This window comes from Somniosus microcephalus, chromosome 12, assembly GCF_052327205.1.
Source record: "Somniosus microcephalus isolate GS21.2 chromosome 12, FLI_Smic_1.0, whole genome shotgun sequence".
Taxonomy (NCBI): Eukaryota; Metazoa; Chordata; class Chondrichthyes; order Squaliformes; family Somniosidae; genus Somniosus; species Somniosus microcephalus.
The window spans coordinates 204,621,713-204,643,888 of NC_140998.1; the positions used below are offsets into that span (position 1 = coordinate 204,621,713).

At 43.3% G+C, this 22,176-nt stretch overlaps 1 protein-coding gene across 1 annotated transcript; it reads right to left on the reverse strand.

The window, feature by feature from the left end:
• Positions 1-3,375: 3,375 nt before the first annotated feature.
• On the reverse strand, positions 3,376-20,339 carry LOC147109952 (myelin-associated glycoprotein-like). The gene is made up of 8 exons (XM_086003945.1): positions 19,742-20,339; positions 18,965-19,345; positions 17,468-17,779; positions 15,857-16,114; positions 14,369-14,656; positions 12,083-12,167; positions 7,536-7,584; positions 3,376-3,816 (listed from the first exon to the last, which is right to left on the reverse strand). The coding sequence occupies exons 1-8, from the start codon at positions 19,782-19,784 to the stop codon at positions 3,649-3,651; spliced, it is 1,584 nt and encodes a 527-aa protein (XP_085860071.1). The 5' UTR covers positions 19,785-20,339; the 3' UTR covers positions 3,376-3,648.
• Between the last annotated feature and the right edge of the window lie 1,837 nt (positions 20,340-22,176).

Genomic DNA, 22,176 nt, shown 5'->3' on the forward strand with positions numbered 1-22,176 from the left:
GCTATGATGATATCAACAAAGTGCCAAAAACTCCCGAACAGAGAACTACCCTTCCCCCCTCACCAGCTAAACAGTTACAGGACAGGAACTAACATTTATGATTCGGATATTTAAATAGCCTTGAGCGCAAACTTTAGCCTCATATCTCCCACATGTTTAGGTACTTGGCTGCCAATGAGCTACGAACGAGATTGTGTGGTTTGTTCTGTAGCCGCTCTCTGCAGACATGTGGGTTTATCACCTTCAGTGGGCTGAAATGTCAAAGATTCAAAATAGTTTGAGTTTCCATCGGTAAACTTCCATTTTTCGAAGTGACCTCAACTGTTTATATTCACACTCCAGCGATATGACATTTGGTGAAATTAACTCATTCATATCCCAGTTGCAATAGTGACGATTTTATGATTGATTTGTCATTTCAGTGCTAGATCTGGGAAGGGTGGCCTCAGCTTTTACATTCGACTGTCAATGCTGCATGAAACAACATTGCCATGTTTTATCTACATGAACAAGTCCCTTTAATTTGATCAGTGTGAACCAATTCTGGACGCAATCAGGAATCTCAATTAAGTCCCGTCGACACTAAGCATTAGATTGAGAAAAAGAAATAGTTCAGACTAGTTCTGCCGGCAGGAGATAAGAGGCCTGTACAATAGCTGACATGCAGCTAGGGTTAAGGGTCAACTGTTGCTTTCCATTACAGATCACAGTGATTGAATCAAAGGAGCCTGGTACAGTTTGCTCAATCCGGTTCAGTGTTGGGGCCTCAGCTATTTACAATCCATATTAACGACCTGGATGAAGGGACCGAGTGTAATGTATCCAAGGTTAGTAACATAAAGGATAGGAGCAGGAGTAGGCCATTTGGCCCCTCGAGCCTGTTCCGCCATTCAATGAGATCATGGCTGATCATCCAAACTCATTACCCTGTCCCTGCCTTCTCCTTATATCCCTTGATGCCTTTAGCCTTAAGAAATATATCCAACTCCGTCTTGAATATATTTAATGAATTGGCCTCAACTGCCTTCTGTGGTAGAGAATTCCACAGGTTCACCACTCTCTGGGTGAAGAAATTCCTCCTTATCTCTGTCCTAAATGGCTTACCCCTTATCCTTAGACTGTGACCCCTGGTTCTGGACTCCCCGACCATCGGGAACATCCTTCCTGCATCTAGTCTGTCCACTCCTGTCAGAATTTTAAAGTTTCAGTGATATCCCCTCTCATTCTTCTAAACTCCAGCGAGTATAAGCCCAATCGACCCAATCTCTCCTCCTACGTCATTCGTTCCATCCCAGGTATCAGCCTGGTGAATTTTCGCTGAACTCCTTCCATGGCAAGAACATCCTTCCTCAGATAAGGTGACCAAAACTGCACAATATACTCAAGATGTGGTCTCACCAGGGCCCTGTACAACTGCAGCAAGACATCCTTGTTCCTGTACTCAAAGCCTCTCGCTACGAAGGCCAACATACCATTTGCCTTCTTAACTGCCTGCTGCACCTGCATGCTTACCTTCAGCGACTGGTGCACAAGGACACCCCGATCTCGTTGCACTGCCCCTTCTCCCAATCTATTGCAATTCAGATAATGATCTGCCTTTCTGTTTTTGCCACCAAAGTGGATAACCTCGCATTTATCCACGTTATATTGCATCTGCCATGCTTCTGCCCAATCACCCAACCTGTACAAATCGTACTGGTGTTTCTTGGCAGCCTCCTCACAGCACACACGCCTACCCAGCTTTTTGTTGTCTGCAAACTTGGAGATATTACATCTAGTTCCCTCGTCTGGATCATGAATTTATCTTGTGAATAGCTGACGATGCAAAGCTAGCTGGGGCATTTAGCTGTGAGGAGAAATCAAAGAGTCGGCAAAGGTATATAGGTGAGCAGTAAAGTGGCAGATGGAGTATAATGTAGGGAAATGTAAGTTTATTCATGTTGGTAGGAAGAATAGAAAAACAGAATTTTTTTAAATGGTGCAAAACTTTTAATGTTGGTGTTCAGAGAGTTTTGGATGTCCTCGTGCAAGAAGCACAGAAAGCTAACATGCAAGTACAGCAAGCAATAAGGATGGCAAATGGCATGTTGGCCTTTATTGTAAGGGGGTTGGAGTATGGGAGTAAGGAAGTCTTGCTACAATTGTACAGGGCCTTGGTGAGACCACAAGCTGCACATTTCTGGTCTCCTTATCAGAGGAAGGACATACTTGCCTTGGAGGCGGTGCAACGAAGGTTCACTAGATTGAATCCTGGGATGAGAGGGCTGTCCTATGATGCGAGATTGTGCAGAATGGCCCTATACTCTCTGGAGTTTAGAAGAATGAGAGGTGATCTCATTGAAACGTACAAGATTCTGAAGGGGATTGACAGGGTAGCTGCTGACAGGTTGTTTCCCCTGGCTGGAGTGTATAGAAATAAGGGTCTTAGTCTAAGCATAAGGGGTCGGCCATTGAAGACCGAGATGAGGGGGAATTTCGTCACTCAGAGGGTTGTGAATCTTTGGATTTATCTGCCCCAGATGGCTGTGAATGCTGAGTCTTTGAATATATTCGAGGCTGAGATCGATAGATTTTTGGGCTCTAGGGGAATGAAGGGATATGGAGATCGGCTGAGAAAGTGGAGTTGAGGTTGATGATCAGTCATGATCTTATTGAATGGTGGAGCAGGCTTGAGGGGCCATATGGCCTACTCCTGCTCCTATTTCTTATGTTCTTATCTTTGTCAGCTTCTGACCTCACAAACCGATAGCTAATGAAGTGGTTATGTCACTAGACTAGTAGTCCAGCGATGGCAGTTTCAGAATTTGAATTCAGTGGACAAAAGACCCTTAATAAAAGAGTTGGCATCAGTTAAAGTACAATGAAGCTGCCAGATTGCTGTAAATGCCCATCTGCTTCACTACTGTTCAGCAAGGAAGGAAACCTGCTGTCCTTACCAGGCCTGGCCTATAGGTGGCTTCAGTCCCACATCAACGTGCTTGCCCCTTAACTGCCCTCGAACTGGCCAAGAAAGCCTCTCAATGAAATAAGTTTAGAAATAAACGCGGTTGTTGCCACCAACCACCTCGCTAATGATTTTAATAAAAGCATTGTACGCATGAATCCGGAGCTGAAGTACTTAATACAGCTATTCGCCTAACTCCCAGACCCGCCCGTTATAATTCCTTCCCTTCAACAGGATGCAGATGAAAACTATTTATGAAAGTTGTCCTGAAGGAATCTGATGGATGTTGACACTAAGGTGAGCCTTTATTACGCTGGGCTGAGGGAGGCTGCAAAACTAACCCAGCCGCTTATAGATTAAACGCTGTCCCACGGGGGTATTTAACGAGACAATAGGGCGAGGTCTGAAAAGAAAACACGTTCGAATTAAGAAAATTGTTGTTTTATTAAAGCAGATAAAATAGTTTAAAGTTACATTGAGTGCTTCCTGCTCAACTTCAGACTTAGGCGTGCCCTAGAATCTCCTTTGGGATTGGAAATCAAATCTTCCCACAAAGAGAATTGAAATCATAGCAATTAATCTCTTATAGATGTCCATTCACACAGCTCTTCCTGCAATGTGAAATTCCTATTCTGAGTCATTACACCAGTCTTGTTGATATTGATGGGTTCCATCTGTCAAAATAGCGTGAATCCAGCTGGATTTCAGTTAAATTTAATTGCGATGTATTCACAGGGCCCCTCGTTCTGGAGATATCGCTCTTGCTTGCGAAAATTTGAAACACCGACAGCTGCATACTGGACCTCTTCACTTTGAGCTGACCGGTTTTGTGTAGCCCCTCTCAACCCAGTGTTTCTATACTTGTCTATTCTCTGTAACAGAAGGTAGTGTGTTAGATGTGGAGCTACTGAACCGTGTGAGAGTGTGCATACTGTTCCAGAATAACCAGCTTTTTTCCAGCTCTGCCACCATTCGAATTGTCCTATTCAGCTCCTTCTGCCTGTAAAAGGAAACCTTGGGCTTCCCCTGGCCCCGAGTAGCGCCGTGCCGCTACTATTCCCCCCTCCTCAACATAGAAACATAGAAACATAGAAGATAGGAGCAGGAGTAGGCCATTCGGCCCCTCGAGCCTGCTCCGCCATTCAATGTGATCATGGCTGAGCATCCAGTCCCTGCTTTCTCCCCATACCCCTTGATCCCTTTAGCCTTAAGCAATATATCCAACTCTTTCTTGAATATATTAAATGAATTGGCCTCGACAGCCTTCTGTGGTAGAGAATGCCATAGGTTCACCACTCTCTGGGTGAAGAAATTCCTCCTCATTTCTGTCCTAAAGGGCTTACCCCTTACCTTTAGACTGTGACCCGTAGTTCTGGACACCCCTGCCATCGGGAACATCCTTCCTGCATCTAGTCTGTCCAGTCCTGCCAGAATTTTAAAAGTTTCAATGAGATCCCATCTCATTTTTCTAAACTCCAGCGAGTACAAGCGCAATCGAACCAATCTCTCCTCATGCGTCATTCCTGCCATCCCAGGTATCAGCCTGCTGAATCTTCTCTGAACTCCTGCCATGGCAAAAATATCCTTCCTCAGATAAGGCGACCAAAACTGCACACAATGCTCAAGATGTGGTCTCACCAAGGCCCTGTACAACTGCAGCAAGACTTCCTTGTTCCTGTACTCAAACCCTCTCGCTATGAAGGCCAGCATACCATTTGCCTTCTTAATCGCCTGCTGCACCTGCATGCTTACCTTCAGTGACTGGTGCACAAGGACACCCTGGTCTCATTGCACTTCCCCTTCTCCCAATCTATTGCCATTCAGAAAAATTCTGCCTTCCTGTTTTTGACACCAATTGGATAATCTCACATTTATCCACGTTTTATTGCATTTGCCATGCTTCTGCCCAATCACCCAACCTGTCCAAATCATCCTGTAGTTTCTCGGCTTCCTCCTCACAGCACACACGCCCACCCAGCTTTGTGTCATCTGCAAATTTGGAGATATTACATCTAGTTCCCTTGTCTAGATCATCAATATATATTGTCTATAGCTGGGGTCGAAGGACCGATCCCTGCGGTACCCCACTAGTCACTGCCTGCCACTCTGAAAAGACCCGTTTATTCCAACTCTTTGCTTTCCATCTGCCAACCAGTTCTCTATCCAAGTCAATACCTTGCCCCCAATCCCATGTGCCTTATCTTTACACGCTAATCTCTTATGTGGGACCTTATAGAAAGCCTTCTGAAAGTACAAATACACCACATCCACTGGTTCTCCCTTATCTATTTTACAAGTTACATCCTCAAAAAATTCCAGTAAATTTGTCAAGCACGATTTACCTTTGTTAAATCCATGTTGACTGTGTCTGATCCTGTCACTGCTTTCCAAGTGCTCTGCTATTACATCTTTTATAATGGACTCTAGCGATGTCAGGCTTACCTGTCTGTAATTCCCCGTTTTCTCTCTACCACCTTTTTTGAATAGTGGGGTAACGTTAGCTGCCATCCAATCCATGGGTACTGTTCCAGATTCTATCGAATTTTGGAAGATGATCAACAATGCATCTACTAATTCTAGGGCCCGACTGGGGCCTATTATTTTTGATTTTTTATTATAGCCAAAACACTTACCCGACTGCTGAGGGAAGTTCACGGGGGGCAGCCTGAGTATAATTCTCTGCTCCACTCCCACCCTCCCCTCCCTGTCGTCGGCCTCCTACACGGTTCCAATGAAGCTCAATGGAAACTCGAGGAGCAGCACCTCATCTTTCGATTAGGCACTTTACAGCCTTCTGGACTCAACATTGAATTCCACAAGTTCAGATCATCGCCAATGCCTCCAATATTTTCTACAGCAGTTATCAGTAGGATTCTATTGTTGCCATTTACATCTCCTCTCGACGCAATTTATGTTCCATTACTTGTCCCATTACCATCCCCTTTTGCCTCGCACCATCATCCCATTTGTCATTTCATCTCTCTTGCCTTCCACCCTATTACAGACCTTCCCTTTTGTTCTCTCCTCCCCTCCCCCCTTTCTCTGTCTCTGTACGTGCTTAAAATCTGTTAGATTTCTAACCTTTTCCACTTCTGACAAAAGGTCATTGAACTGAATCATTGGTCCAGAAATTCGGGTCTCCACGGGTGATTACGCATGGGGTTCTCACCCGTAGGCCCAATGGAAGTGCCGGTTCCGTGCATGCACTGCGAATGCATGGGAACCTGGAACTTCCATTCCCTTGAAAGAAGGGGTTCAGAGGTGGAACATGTGCGCTAGAGAGGCAGCGCATGCGCATGGAACTTATGTTTTTTTTCCAGGTTTTTCCAGGAGGGTAAGTCTCCAGGAGTTACACATATTAAAAGCAGGCGCAAGTCTTGCTTTTAACAAGGTAAATGGTGAATTAATTAAATTTAAAACATTTTTTCCACAGGCTTATTATTTTTAAATACTTTAAAGAAAGATAAGTTTATTTTTAGCCCCGTTAGAGAATGTAATTAATTTTTTTCAAAAATTTAAATTATTGTTTAAAATATTTATTTTACATAATTTATAGTTATTTTAAAAATATGATATTTTCCTTTTAATATATTAGAAGTTTTAGTGATGTTTTGGGGCTTATAGTATTTATAGGTTTGACAGCTCTTCCTGTCAAACTTATGAATGAAGTATTCCCTGCTACCATTGGCTCTCCATGGCCCACGTGATCCCAGGGGACGCTTCGAACTAACTGCGCCCCTTGGATACGCAAGCACTGCGCGCCGGCAGTTGGAGGAGGCCCAAGATCGGAATCCCACGCGGGCCCACAGCACAACCGCCGGCGCGCTGGGTAAGTGCAGGTCGGGGGCTTGCACCCGCGGGAAGCCCCCGACCCGAATTTCTGGGCTGTTAACTCTGTTTCTCTCTCTCCAAAGATGCTGCCTGACCTGCTGAATATTTCCAGCATTTTGATTTTTTATTTTAGCCAATGATTTCAATCGGGTTCGGTTGGGAGTTGGGGCTGGATATTAATTTATGACCCTGGATTTAAAATCTTTCCGGGCTTGGCCATGCGAGCTTATTGCTCACCTAGGCCCCTCGCATGGAATGTTGCCGGCCCTCGGTAAACTAGCGCCATAAAATCTAGGGAGGACAATGTAGATAATCCCAGATAAATAACATTCTAATTGAGCCTCTCAAACCTCTCATACTATGTGATCTAGTTGATAATTTAAACCACCGGAGGTACTGCCATGGGTGAGGTGAGTGGAAATATTACTCTGATTAATATAGGTAGTGACACGGGCAATCAATACTGTTAGATGCACTTTGAATTCAATACAAATCCACTACAACGAACATGCATGATGCATTGACCAGGAAATGACCAGCACATCACTTTCTGTTAGTAGCATGAGGTATTCATTCCACCCCTTAAAAACAGTCAAACAATTGTCTAGAACACCTGTTGAACCGTTGAACTGCACTGTGACTCACTCTGGTTACAAGCAGTGTCAATATCAGGCAGGGGTAACTCCATCGGATGCTGGGCAGTTGCCATGCCCTCACTTACCTCGCTGTTAAATGGGTTCTACGCCACAAACTAACTCACCGAATCATTGTTGGTTGGGGTGACACAGGTGGTACTTTTTGTCTTCTTCCTGAGTGTTAGAAAATAAAAATAAGGCACATCTCACCACAGATTAAAATTAAATGTAATAAATTTAGAGTGCCTGTGTGTTTGGATTCAAAAACAATTTCTAAATTTGCGGATGAAACCAAATTGGCGGGAGGGGTGGGTAGTCAACACTGAGGAGGACTGCAACAAATATCAGGAGCACATGAACAAACTCGCAGAATGGGCAAATAATTGGCAAAAGAAGTTCAACACAAACAAGTGTGAGGTGTTACATTTCTGTAGAAAAAATAGGGAGGTCACTTATCACTTGGAGGGTGCGAGTCTAGGTGGGGTAGAGGAGTACAAATACACAAATCACTAAAAGTTGCACCACAAGTGAGCAAGGCCATAAAAAAAGCAAACCAAGCACTAGGGTTTATTTCTAGACAGGCAGAATTGAAAAGTAGGGAAGTTATGCTAAACCTGTATCGAACCTTGGTTAGACCACACTTGGAGCACTGCGTACAATTCTGGTCACCATTTTATATAAAAAGGATATAGAGGCACTGGAGAGGGTGCAGAGAAGATTTACAAGGATGATACCAGAAATGCGAGGGTATACATATCAGGAAAGGCTGAACAGGCTGGGTCTCTTTTCTCTTGAAAGGAGAAGGCTGAGGGGTGACCTAATAGAGGTCTTTAAAATGATCAATGATTTTGATAGAGTGGATAGAGAGAATGATTGCACTTGTGGGGAAGCGCTTAACTAGAGGCCATCAATAGAAGATAGTCAGCAAGAAATCCAATAGGGAATTCAGAAGAAACTTCTTTATCCAGAGAGTGGTGACAATGTGGAACTCGCTACCACAGGGAATGGTTGAAGCGAATAGTAAAGAAGCATTTAAGGGGAGTGTGGCGAAGCATATGAGGGAGAAGGGAACAGAGGGTTACATTGATAGATTTAGATCAGGAAAGACAGGAGGGGGCTCGCGTGGAGCATAAACACCAGCATGGACTGATTGGGCCGAATGGCCTGTTTCTGTGCCGTATATTCTATGTAATGTAATCCTATGTGATCATCAGTGATTTGTTTGTCTGACATTTCCTGATTAGCTTAGACATGATTTGATTCCCGTTACTTTTCTATCCTTACACTTCCAAATTTCTAAATGAAGATTTCTCTCTATCTAATGGAGCTGAAAATTATATGGTGCAGTCCGCACTGGGAGGAATGATCAGCCAGCACAGTGATCCATGACAGTTGTAGACAATTTTTTGCACCTATTCAAATAACGGACACAGGAATTCCGCACATTAAGTTAACGCTGTTTGAAGAGCAAATAGAGGAGTTTTCTAAAGTGCCTGCACACCGAGTAAGTATCAGACGGGGGAGAGTTGCTGTTTGTTGAGACTGTGTTTGAACGACAGGCAAGAGTTCCACACCTTAATAAACAACCTATTAAGTAGCAGACAAGTGTTTCACGCAGTGTGTTCACACCTTGTTAAATAGACACGATTTGCACACGTTGGTTTGACAAACTGTCTAAAGAGCAGACAGAAGAGTTTAATGCAAAATCCTACCAACATTTTATAATTACACACAGGACTTCCAGAAAGCGCGGTAACACATTCATTCCTCATATTACACAGTTTAATTCTGGACCATTAAAGTTATCAACTGAGAGGGAAAATAATTTCCTTTTTGAATCAGTTTTAAAACCTGGATTCTGTTTTCTTATTCCTGTGACTAAAACGAGTTAATTTGTCTTCAAATTTAGCCTGTTACTGTTTTTTTCTGATGCTGTTATGGGAAATTGCCGGTTTAAAAACCAGCTTCACTCAAACAGGACTGTTGGACTTCATTGAGATACACTTGCTGTCCAGTCTGAGGTTGTTCTCAGGCATGGGGTTGAAAAAAGATAATATAAGAAACATAAGAACATAAGAACATAATAAATAGGAGCAGGAGGAGGCCATTGGCCACTCGAGCCTGCTCTGCCACTCAATAATATCATGGCTGATCTTCTACCTCATCTCCACTTGCCTGCACTATCCCCATATCCCTTGATTCCCTTAATATTCAAAAATCTATCGATCTCAGCCTTGAATATACTCAAAAATTGATCATCCACAGCCCTCTGGGGTAGAGAATTCCAAAGATTCACCACCCTCTGAGTGAAGAAATTTCTCCTCAGCTCAGCCCTCAATGGCCGACCCCTTATTCTGAGACTGCGACACCTGGTTCTAGACTCTCCAGCCAGGGGAAAAATCCTCCCTGCATCTACCCTGTCAAGCCCTGTCAGAATTTTCTATGTTTCAATGTGTTCAACTCTCTTTCTTCTAAACTCTAGAGGATATAGTTCTAGACTACTCAATCTCGCCTCATAGGACAATCCCCCCCATCCCAGGAACCAGTCTGGTGAACGTTTGTTGCACGCCCTCTATGGAAAGGGCATCCTTCCTTAGGGAAGGAAAACAAAACTGTACAAAATACTCCAGGTGTGGTCTCTCCAGGGCCCTGTATAATTGCAGCAAGACTTCCTTACTGTTATACACAAATCCTCTTATAATAAAGGCCAACATACCATTTGCTTTCCTAATTGCTTGCTGTATATGCATGTTAACTTTCATTCATTCGTGTGCAAGGACACCCAGGTCCCTCTGAACACCAACATTTCGCTAGTCTGTCTTTCGAAACAGAATCTTCTGTGATTATTTAAAAATATTTAAATTAGCTGCTTCTTTCGAATTGTCGATTTATTTAAATTCACTTGTTCCAGTTACTTTGTTGATGATATTCAACAACCTACCTTTCTTCAATTGAGAAATTCTGACAGTAGCCTTGGAAGAAACATAGTGAAACTAAACAGCTTCAGAAGATGCACCTAACGTAAAAATAGACTCTGAGTTCCTGCTAACAGCTACACGCTGGTAATTTTTCAACCATGGACCAGTGAGGAGCTCTCTCGCCACTGAGTCAAGTAGTTTGTGGTTCAAAGTCCGGCTCCAGGGACTTGAGCACAAAAATCCAGGCTCAGCCACCACTGCAGTAGTGAAGGAGCGCTGCACTGTCGGAGGAGCCTTCCTTCGGATGAGAAGTTAGACCGAGGTTCCATCTGCTTTCTCGGGCAGACGTAAAATATCCCATGGCACTATTTCGAAGAAGAGCAGGGGACTTCTCTCCGGTGTCCTGGCCAATATTTATCCTGAAGGATTATCTGGTCATTACCACATTGCTGTTTGTGGGAGCTTGTTGTGCATGAATTGACTGCCGCGTTTCCTACATTACAACAGTGACTACACTTCAAAAGTGCTTCATTGGCTATAAAGCACTTTGAGACGTGCTGAGGTAGTGCAAGGCGCTATAGAAATGCAAGTCTTCACTTCTTTACTTTCTTACCATTGTAGAGTTTAATATTTTAATAAAACTATCAATGGCCCCCCACTGCCTCTGTAATGACCTCTGGTCCTACAACAATCGCCACCGCTTCGAAATCTGCGATGATCTAATTCCAGCCTCTTGTTCCCCCTTTCGATCACCCTCCATTGGTGGCCGTGCCTTCCATCACTCAGCACACACACCCTGGAATTATCTCCTTGGACACCACCACGTCTCCACGTCCATCTTCTCCATTAAGAACTTCCTTAAAACCAACCTCTCTGACCAAGATTTAAATTACTGCTTATACATCAGCTTCTCTGAATAGGTGTCCGAGTTATGTTCCCTTCTGAAGCCCTTGCAACTGTTCCTGCAAGGTGCTATAGGAAGGCAAGTTGTTGGTTGGCTGTTAAAGGCCCAATCCAGAAGAATGAAATTGCAATTATAGAGTGACTTTACCTCAGCATCTTCGCAAAGCATTCCACAGCCAATGAATTATTATTTGAAACGAGTTTTCTAAGCAAATATGGAAGCCATTTTGAGCAGAACAATAACCCACAAACAGCAATAAGACAAATGAAGAGTCAATCATCTTTCCTGGTGCGATTGTGGACATATGCTTGCCGTGACACAGGGAGAAATTCATTCCTCTTCCACCAATATTATCATGGGATCTTTCACATCTGCTTGAGCAGGCAGATGGTGTTCCAGATTAAATGTCCAGTATGAATGACGGCATCTCCAACAATGCTGCACTCCAGCATAATGTCAGCCTAGATGTGGTTCTCATGTTCTGTTTTGAGGATTGAACCCAAAATCTTTGGACATGGAAGTGAAAGCTACTGGGGCCAAGACTAGAGAACAATTATTCTGGCCTGTTATTGGTGTTGGGAGGAGCGATAGGCCGGCGACAGGCCAGCGATAGACTGGCCATAGAGTGACCAGGGGCAGATGAGACTTTAACACTTCCCTACTTGCGCCACAGAAGCACTTGACCTCTTTAATCCTCCCCTTCACTAATCGTAGCTGAGTTTCAGGGTCAATGCTCTCATGGGCTAATTATGTGAAATAATAGTTTCTGAGCGGCCGAAATTCTGATGCCATGGCCCCTATTAAATCTGTGATTGACACAAGAATTTAAGAAACTATGAACCACACATACCTCCATATCTTCAACAAGATCAGGATCAGCAGGATAATTCCAGCGGCTGCTAGTATTGAGATGACAATATTCCAGGGAAATGTTCCTACAACATTCAATAAGAATTTGCAGTTTATTATTCCTCTAATATTACATCGTGGTATTAGGATAACTTTTATCAGCTTGTGTAGGCAAGTTTCCTAGAAATTCTCATCTTAAAAGTAAGAGTCTCAGTATTTCTATCCATTCCTAAAAAGGCAGGACCCTAACCCGGCAATCAGAAGATGCACTATTTGCAAATTACCCGGAATCTATTCTCCCTACAAATCCTTAGGGTGTTTTATTCATTTAATGGGGAATGTTTACTGAGCACTGAGAGGGCATCTTTTGAACTGATGTCTCCTTCCACAAACTGACACTGAATTTCAGCAATGGATATGCCCCCTGTGTAAATTTGAAATAATTGTCTTAAGATTGCTTTCCTACATGTTAAGTTCATAAGCAATCAAGATAAGAAAATGTAAATAAACAATCCCCTGTACACATCTCAGCATTGGTAACACGTGTTGAATCATTTAATGCAAATTTTTGTTGAATAAAAATTATGTTGGAATCGTGAAAGAGTGGATAGGAAGAACCTATTTCCCTTAGATGAGAGGTCAATAACCAGGGGCACAGGTTTAAAGTAATTGTAGAAGGATCAGAAGGGAGTTGAGTGGAATCTATTTCACCCATAGGGTGGTGGGATACTGGAACGCACTCTCTGAAAGGGTGATAGAGGTAGAAACCCTAATTGCATTTAAAAAGTACTTGGATATACACTTGAAGCACCGTAACCTGCAAGGCTACGGACCAAGAATTGGAAAGTGGGATTGGGCTGGATACCTCTTTTCGGCCGCCGCAGACACGACTGGCCGAATGGCCTCCTTCTGTGCCCTAAATATCTATGATTCTAACTGAGATGTTTTACAAAATGGGGCCTTAAAGATCTAGCGACTCCTCTTCATAAGATACGGTGTTTGAAAGGCATGGGACCATCCACAGTGAAAGCATGTGATTAATGATATGACTTAATATATGTATCCAGGTATAACTCCGAGAACCTGCCTATGTCCTTGCTGCATACCTGGATCTGTTCGCCTGTTGTCCAATACTTCAATTTAATCTAACATCTGCTCTTTCAATTATCCCGAATGTTCTAGCTCAATTTTCAGGATTATTCCACGTTATCTACGAAGCATACCTCCAATACAATCATCCGAAGGTCAATCTGATATAGCTGTAAAATTTGTTTGTTGAACGAGGTGAACAAGTTGAACTAAACGTTCAAACCTAGCAACATCATGAGAACAAAAGAACATAAGAAATAAGAGCAGGAGTCGACCCTACGGCCCCTCGAGCCGGCTCCGCCATTCAATAAGATCATGGCTGATCATCGACCTCAACTCCACTTTCCCGCTGATCCCCATACCCCTTAATTCTTCTGCAGTCCAAAAATCTATCGATCTCAGCCTTAATATACTCAATGACTGAGCATCCACAACTGCCTGGGGTAGAGAATTCCAAAGATTCAGAACCCTTTGAGTGAAGACATTCCTCCTCATCTCAGTCTTAAATGGCTCACGCCTAATCCTGAGTCTGTGACCCCTGGTTCTAGACAAACAATCAAGGGGAAATAACCTCTCAGCTTCTAACCCTGTCAATACCCTTCAGAATCTTACGTGTTTCAATGAGATCACCTCTCATTTTTCTAATCTGCAGGAAGTGTAGAGCCAATCTATTCAATCTCTCTTCAAGGACAGCCCTCTCACCCCAGGAATCAATCTAGTGAATTATTGTTGCACCGAATCTAAGACAAGTTTATCCTTCATCAGAAAACGAGACTAAAACTGTGCAAAGTTCATCTGAATGAAAAACTCCTGCCGGCTGCCATTAGATTGAGAGGAAACCTGACATCATATCGCGTTCAATTCATTCAGAAGGTTCTGTTTTATTAAAGATTGCACGCTACTTCTACTGTTTTATACTAATCCCTTCCAATTGTGACAAAAACAAGGCGACACTAAACAAATCCGGAAATGAGAGCCAGATTTAAAATGCATTCACTATTCCCATCGCAACTTTCACTGAGTTTTTGGTCAGACCATACACTATTGAAAATATCCATGGATTCAGAATTAAATTATCAATGGATTTGGCATGCAGCGGTCGAATGGAACTGTTATTTGCCACCGTTCAGTTAGCCACTGACAATTGTTGGACCAAACCGCCCACAGTAATTATATTACATAAAAGTTTAATATTTACCTCCAGATTGGAGCTGTTGTTTTCTGACAGTGACGCCATGCTCGTTTACTGCAAAACACGAGATCAGCTGTCCAGTTACAGTTGGGTGAATCAGTGTCAGGGAGCTCTGCACCAGGTGACTATTCAACTCCAAGGAGAGGATATTGATATCTGACCTGTTCGCAGTGATGTTTCTCCCATTGATGCCCCAGGTGATGTTTGCTGGGGGATTGGCTCTGACACTGCAGATACAATGAACCCCACTCTCAGAACTGGTGCAATTCGGGCCTGATGCTTTCGTGGGTTTATCTAAAAAAAGAGAAGTCAAATTGAGATAGTTTCCATCAAGCAGTTTGCAGTGTCTAAATAGAACCAATTTCGGCGTTTAGATTAAGCAGAGAGATCACTGCACATAACGAGTTTGATTAGGACCACCCAATGTTACATTCATTTAATGCTACATCAGGCCTCCCTTTCCCCTAGTTTCTAGTAAGGCAATAACTCAGGTATAAAATTGCATCAAGCCAATGAGCAGTCAATTGATCCATATATTTCCTGGAACAACATGTGCGATGAGACAGTTGTCCTTTGAGGAGAGATTCAGTAGATTGGGCCTATACTCGCTGGCGTTTAGAAGAATGAGAGGTGATCTCATTGAAACATATGAGATGCTGATGGGGATTGACAGGGTAGATGCTGAGAGGTTGTTTCCCCTGGCTGCAGATCTAGAACCAGGAGTCACCGTCTCAGCAAAAAGTGTCGGCCATTTCAGACTGAGGTGATGAGGAATTTCTTCACACAGTGAGTTGTGAATCTTTGGAATTCTCTACCCCAAAGGGTTGTGGATGCTGAGTCTTTGAGTATATTCAAGGCTGATACCGTTACATTTTGGGACTCTAGGGGAATCTTGGGATATGGAGTTCGGGCGGGAAAGTGAACATGAGGCCCAAGATCAGCCATGATCTTATTGAATGGCGGAGCAGGCTCGAGGAGCCGTATGGCCTACTCCTGATGTTAATTCCTATGTTCGTATATTCTTATGTTGTGAGAATTCCCGAGTTACAATGGTGTAAATCAACCTGACCAACTCCTCCAACATGTCATTTCTGGTAAACACCCCAATAACCTCTGCTCAGTTTTTGTCTTTATATAATACCTTAAATTTCTACCTTTGTGATGGACTAAAATGTTCCTACAATTCAGGGCCGCTGGGATCAGTCCGCAGTACAGAAATTCTGGCGTTGCACATCCCACATATTCATTCAGTTGGCTGTAGCCAATCAGAAATACATTCTACCTGGAGTTGCGTATTGGGGTCTCCAGTTGCTTTTTAACAGTGTCTTATACTCAATGAGTTTGGTTCAACTCTCCTGTTACTGACATTTCAGGCAATTTTACTGACGGATTTTCAGACAGTTGTGTGAATACTGGGGGAAAACGCCGATTCCGAATCACTCTAAGACGGGTTGATGTCCCAATATACATTTGATAGGTTGACACTGCACTTACATTGTACAGAAATCAGTGTGGAGCTGTTCGCTTTGCCCAAGTTATTGTCAGCCACGCACCAATATTCACCGTTATCTTCAAAACTAATGTTGTGGAATATCTGCTTCAGTTCACCGGTGGAAGACCTGCTGATCACTTCACCATTTCGGACCAATGTTAAGTTGCCGGGAACGTTCCCCCGGGCCATGCAGTATAATGTTAAAGAACTCCCTTCCACTGCCGCCATAGAGGAATTGATGGCTGGTTTTTGTGCGCCAGCTGGAAGAGATGAGGCCATTGGTAATAAATGTGGTTATCAGTGCGGATGAGGAAAATAAAACAATATATGTGGCAACTAAAGAAAAATATTAAAGTAAGATATGGTGGTTATTTTGTAAACTATCAATTCAAAATGCAGCTCATGACTTTTAAGCACTAGACCTTAAGCTTATTTTTAAAATAAGCATTCTTTCCCCTCTTATCTTCAAGGATTTGAAGAGTTGTATTGTTTCCCGCTTAAGCTTCTATTCCTCTGGTATATCAACCAAGTGGCCATTCCTCCCAGAATAAATTGGGTGGATTTTCCCATCTCGTACACAGTCGTACGGAGGCCAATTGTTGAATCCCGAGCACCGCTCCAGCTAAGTTGTGCCACAGGTTAGCAAGACCATAAAAAAAGCAAACCAAGCACTAGGGTTTATTCCGAGATGGATGGAACTGACAATCAGGAAAGTTATGCTAAATCTGTACCGAACCTCAGTTAGACCACACTTAGAGAACTGCGTACAGTTCTGGTCGCCATATTATAAAAAGGATATAGAGGCACTGGAGAGGGTGCAGAGAAGATTTACAAGGATGATGCCAGAAATGCGGGGGTATACATATCAGGAAAGGATGAACAGGCTGGGTCCCTTTTCCCCTGAAAAAAGAAGGCTGTGGGGTGACCTAATAGAGGACTTTAAAATTATGAAAGATTTTGAGAGAGTGGATATAGAGAGAATGGTTCCGCTTGTGGGGAAGAGCATAACTAGAGGCAATCAATAGAAGATAGTCACCAAGAAATTCAATATGGAATTCAGAAGAAACGTATTTACCCAGAGAGTGGTGAGAATGTGGAACTCGCTACCACAGGGAGTGGTTGAAGCGAATTGTATGGATTCATTTAAGGGGAAGGTGGACAAGCATATGAGGGAGAAGGGAATAGCGGGTTACGCTGATAGATTTAGGTGAGGAAAGACGAGAGGAGGCTCGAGTGGAGCATAAACACCGGCATGGACCGGTTGAGCAGAATGGCCTCTTTCTGTGCCATATATCATATGCATGTATGTAAGTTTGCTCAGAACATGAATGGACTCTCCCTGGTCTTTATGTTTCAGTTACTCTGTGGCTGAAACAACATTGGACATTGGGAGCCTTTGAAATAAAATTTCAGATAAACCACACCCTTCGAGCGATCAATATTACTCCATGTTCTGGGGCAAATGTCAAATAATGTGACTTACAAGAAATAGTAGATATTCACTTCGATTACTTGATTATCCAGGCGAGCTATCATTACATTTAGCAAAAAAAACAACTATTGAACTTTCTCATCAACAAGCTGGTTGAATGAAGCGTAGAGCAGGCACTTACGTTTAACATCCAGTGTAAGAGTTTCTTCTTCAGCAGCTGTGGCACCGTCGACTATAAGTTTACATCCCAGCTTCTTCCCATGATGGTCCGGTAATAGGCTGAACTTGAAAGTGGATGAAACCTTCTGTGAACCCTCGAAACTGTTATCATGTTCTTTTGAAGTTTTAATCTCTGGCAGAAATGGAAGTACAACTTTGTCATGTGTCCACATCAATTCAAGGTTGGCGGACGGGCAACTGTGGTTGACTGAGCAGGTCAGGTGCGCTGGTTTTCCTGAAATCAAATCCCCAGAGACTGATATCCGAGGTTTATCTGTAAGGCGAGAAGGACATTCATGTTACCGTAGATGTTATTTTTTTAAATGGCCAATTGTGTGCAAGTTGATTCAGTCGAAAGACTTTGAAACATGACCCTATGTTATGGGGCCTGTAAATGATCTGATTGAAGAAATCACTCCTAAGTATTGACCATGTACTCTGACCTGTCCATTAGAAGTAAAAGCCTTGATTTATTTTTCCACATTCTTGAGGATTTCGATGTTGAGACACTAGTCTTTACTTATATTCATTCATGGAATTTGAGCATCGCTGAGAAGGCCAGCATTTAATGCCCATCCCTAATTGCCCCTTGAGAAGGTGGTGGTGAGCCGCCTTCTTGTACTGCTGCAGTCCGTGTGGTGAAGGTGCTCCCAGAGTGCTGTTAGGGAGGGAGTTCCAGGATTTTGACCCAGCGACGATGAAGGTTTGGCTATATATTTCCAAGTCAGGATGGTGTGTGACTTGGAGGGGAACTTGGAGGTGGTGGTGTTCCCATGCGCCTGCGGCCCTTGTCCGTCTAGGCGGAAGAGGTCGCGGGTTTGGGTGGTGCTGCCGAAGAAGCCTTGGTGAGTTGCTGCAGTGCATCTTGTAGATGGTACACACTGCAGCCACTGTACGCCAGTGGTGGAGGGAGTGAATGTTTAAGGTTGTGGGTGGGGTGCCAATCAAGCAAGCTGCTTTGTCCTGGATGGTGTCGAGCTTCTTGAGTGTTGTTGGAGCTGCACTCATCCAGGCAAGTGGACAGTATTCCATCACTCTCCTGATTGTGCCTTGTAGCTGGTGGAATAGCTTTGGGGAGTCAGGAGGTGAGACACTCGCCGCAGAATACCTGCTCTTGTTGTCACAGTATTTATGTGGCTGGTCCAGTTAAGTTTCTGGTCAATATTGACCCCCAGGTTGTTGATGGTAGGGGATTCGGCGATGGCAATGCCATTTAGCATTGCACTTTCTGACTGAACAACGCCGGGAGCTTTTGTAAGTTACTATGAAAGCCAACGCCCCATTTCAGTTCAAGTCAAAATATAACACATACCTGGGAATTATTCAATGGAGCAGTCCTGCCGCTGTGGCCTGTGACATGGGCCAAGAATAACAAGAAATCTTTCCATTTTAGGCTAAAATTAAATGGCACTGGCGAGATGGAATATAAACTACAAAAGAACACATCAAAAAAACTTACATAAAATAGAAAGAGTGACCTTAGCTTCGGTAGAATATCCTTCTATATTATTCTGGGCGTTGATGATCCTCAATTTGAAATAATAAACACCTTCATCGATCTTCCTGATGTCCTTTAACCTTAAGGAACATTGTTTCTTTCCAAAGTCGCCAGTGAATTGAGCTCGCCCTCTATAGTTCAAGGGCACATTGTCCGAATCCCGGGAATCATAGATAATCGAGGCCGCTGAGCTACCAGGTTTCCGACCCCCCTTTAACCACATACCCTGCGGACTGTGGCCGTAGGCGGGATAATCAAATGTACATGGGATCTCTGCACATGACCCGCTCACCGCCGATACATTCCACGGCACCTTCACAGACCATCGTGAACTATGGACAACTGGTGACAAAATAAAAAATAAACACTCATTGAAATCCGCAATAATATAGCAATTAAAACATACACTGACCGTCAAGTTAAATACTATTAATTTACCCTTTAAAAATCCCACCAACATATTCATTAGTACATCAATTAAAACTCGTGAAATTTTCATTAAATCTCTTCAAATTCCATTAAAAATTCCATTGAAAGCCGATAAACCAGAAAGTAATTATTAAATCAATCTTATAAAATACAGGATAACGTTTCGAATAAAATATACATTAAATCGGGAAATCGGGAATTTGCAAATTACCAGCTAAACATGTACTATCTCCACAAACAATGAATTGTTTAATTTCCCAAAAAATGGAGATCGCTTCTGACATTAATTATTAAATATGAATATTTTACCTGCGCTAATTATCAGAATGGAGATAAATCTGTTATTCTTCATGACTGGAGGCGGTTCACGATGTCAAAATGACAGAAATTGATTTTAGCACAGAAAAGTCACCTTTCTGCATTCCATTCGCCGGCAATAGGCTGGAGTTCGCAGCGAATCGAATCAGAGTATTAGGAGGTCATCAGTTCGCCACCCACCAATCATTGGGAACCGCGGTAGCTCACACAGCTTGCAACTTTCCTCAAATGTTGGTGATCTAAAGTGCTGGAAATCTGGGCTACTTGGAATATGACAGAGTGCATCAGTGATCGGCCCTCAGTTACAGGATATGATGAGGCCCAGCCAATGTTGATTAACCCTGAGCAGAGATGCACCCAGCCCCCTCGTCATCTGCACAGTTACAGGACAGGCGGTGGCACTTTAGATTGCAATATCTAAAATAGCCTCTCCACCGGCTGTAGACGCCACGACACACAACTCCCAGACACTGAGCCATTTATCAGCCCTTGAACTGTGAATGTTTGAAGTGTGAAGCTGTGGTTAGACCTGTAGCCGTTGTCTGCAGATGTGTGGGTTGATCACATTCAGTGTTCGGGGAAACAACACGTATCTGAAATGTCAAAAGATACAAAGGAGATTTACAATAAACAGTTACAAGTGGGTAAAGTGACATTCTTAGAAGTGACTTCAATTGTTTATATTAACAGTCCAGCGAGATGAAATCTGCTGAAATTAACTCATTGAGATCCGAGTTACTACATTGACGGGTTTATGAAGATTCTGACTTTAGTGCTAGAACTGTGCGGTGTGCCGTGAGCTTTCAGATTGGTGTTTCAATGCTGCTGGAAACAACGTGGATATTTTTATCCACGGGAACACATCCCTGCGAACTGATCAGTTGGATCAAATCCTGGATACAAACGGGAACCTCATTCGAACACAGTCCAGCTTCAAACTGGGCGCATTTGGAATCAGATTAAGAAGCCGAATCAGTTCAGATTAGTTGGAAACTAAACATCGAAACATAGAAGATAGGAGCGGGAGTAGGCCATTCGGCCCCTCGAGCCTGTTCCTCCATTTACTGAGATTATGGCTGCTCATCCAAATTAAGTACCCTGTCCCTGCTTTCTCACCATATCACTTGATCCCTTTAGCTGGAAGAAATATATCCAACTCCTTCTTGAATATTTTTAATGAATTGGCCTCAACTGCCTTCTGTGGTGGAGAATTCCATAGGTTCACCACTCTCTGGGTGAAGAAATTCCTCCTCATCTCTGTTCTAAATGGCTTACCCCTTATCCTTAGACTGTGACCACTGGTTCTGGAATCCCCGGCCATCGGGAACATCCTTCCTGCATCCAGTCTGTCCAGCCCTGTTAGAATTATATAAGTTTCGATGAGATTCCCTCTCATTCTTCTAAACTCCAACGAGTTTAAGCCCAATCGACCCAATCTCTCCTCATACGTCATTCCTGCCATCCCAGGTATCAGTCTGGTGAATCTTCACTGCACTCCCTCCATGGCAAGAAAATCCTTCCTCAGATAAGGCGACCAAAACTGCACACAATACTCAAGGTGTGGTCTCACCAAGGCCCTGTACAACGGCAGCAAGACATCCTTGTTCCTGTACTCGAACCCCCTCTCTACGAAGGCGAACATACCAGTTGCCTTCTTAACTGCCTGCTGCAGCTGCATGCTTACCTTCAGCGACTGGTGCTCAAGGACACCCAGGTCTCGTTGCACTTCCTCTTCTCCCAATCTATTGCCGTTCAGATAATAATCTGCCTTCCTGTTTTTGCCACCAAAGTGGATAACCTCGCATTTGTCCACATTAAATTGCATCTGCCATGCATCTGCCCAATCACCCTACCTGTCCAAAAGGCTCGTATCACTGCTACGATGAAGGGGTTAGTGATCAATCGCTACCTTACCTTAAAGATCTCAGTAAAATACCTCGGATGAGCCTCGTGCAGTTTGAACAACTCACCTTTTTCCATTTTCACTATTCTAAATCTGAAATCCGTTACACTTTCCTGAGCAAATTGCTTATTTTTTCTGGTGTCTCGGTATTAATCCCCACCTCCACCTCTCCACCCCAAACTACATCCACCACCACCTGGGAAATACAACATTGCACTGATTTCATTCACACTGAATTAATCGTCTGCAATTCCTATGCCTTGTCATGTATTTATCTTTATTATCTCCTTGGAGTTAATCTATTTGTTTCTGGCTGGTTTTCTTCAGCACGAACCTGTTGTTGGGTTAAGCAGTTCCCTTCCTTCCCTTGATGCCACTGATTGTATCAAATTATTTCCCAGTTAGTTACTCTCACAGTTCTGGTTGCACCTGCTCACTTTCTAGTACCACCTCTTGCTGTAACTATTAAATAGTGTTATTACATCTTTCCAGTAAATATTAGGCTACTAACTACTGTAAGAAT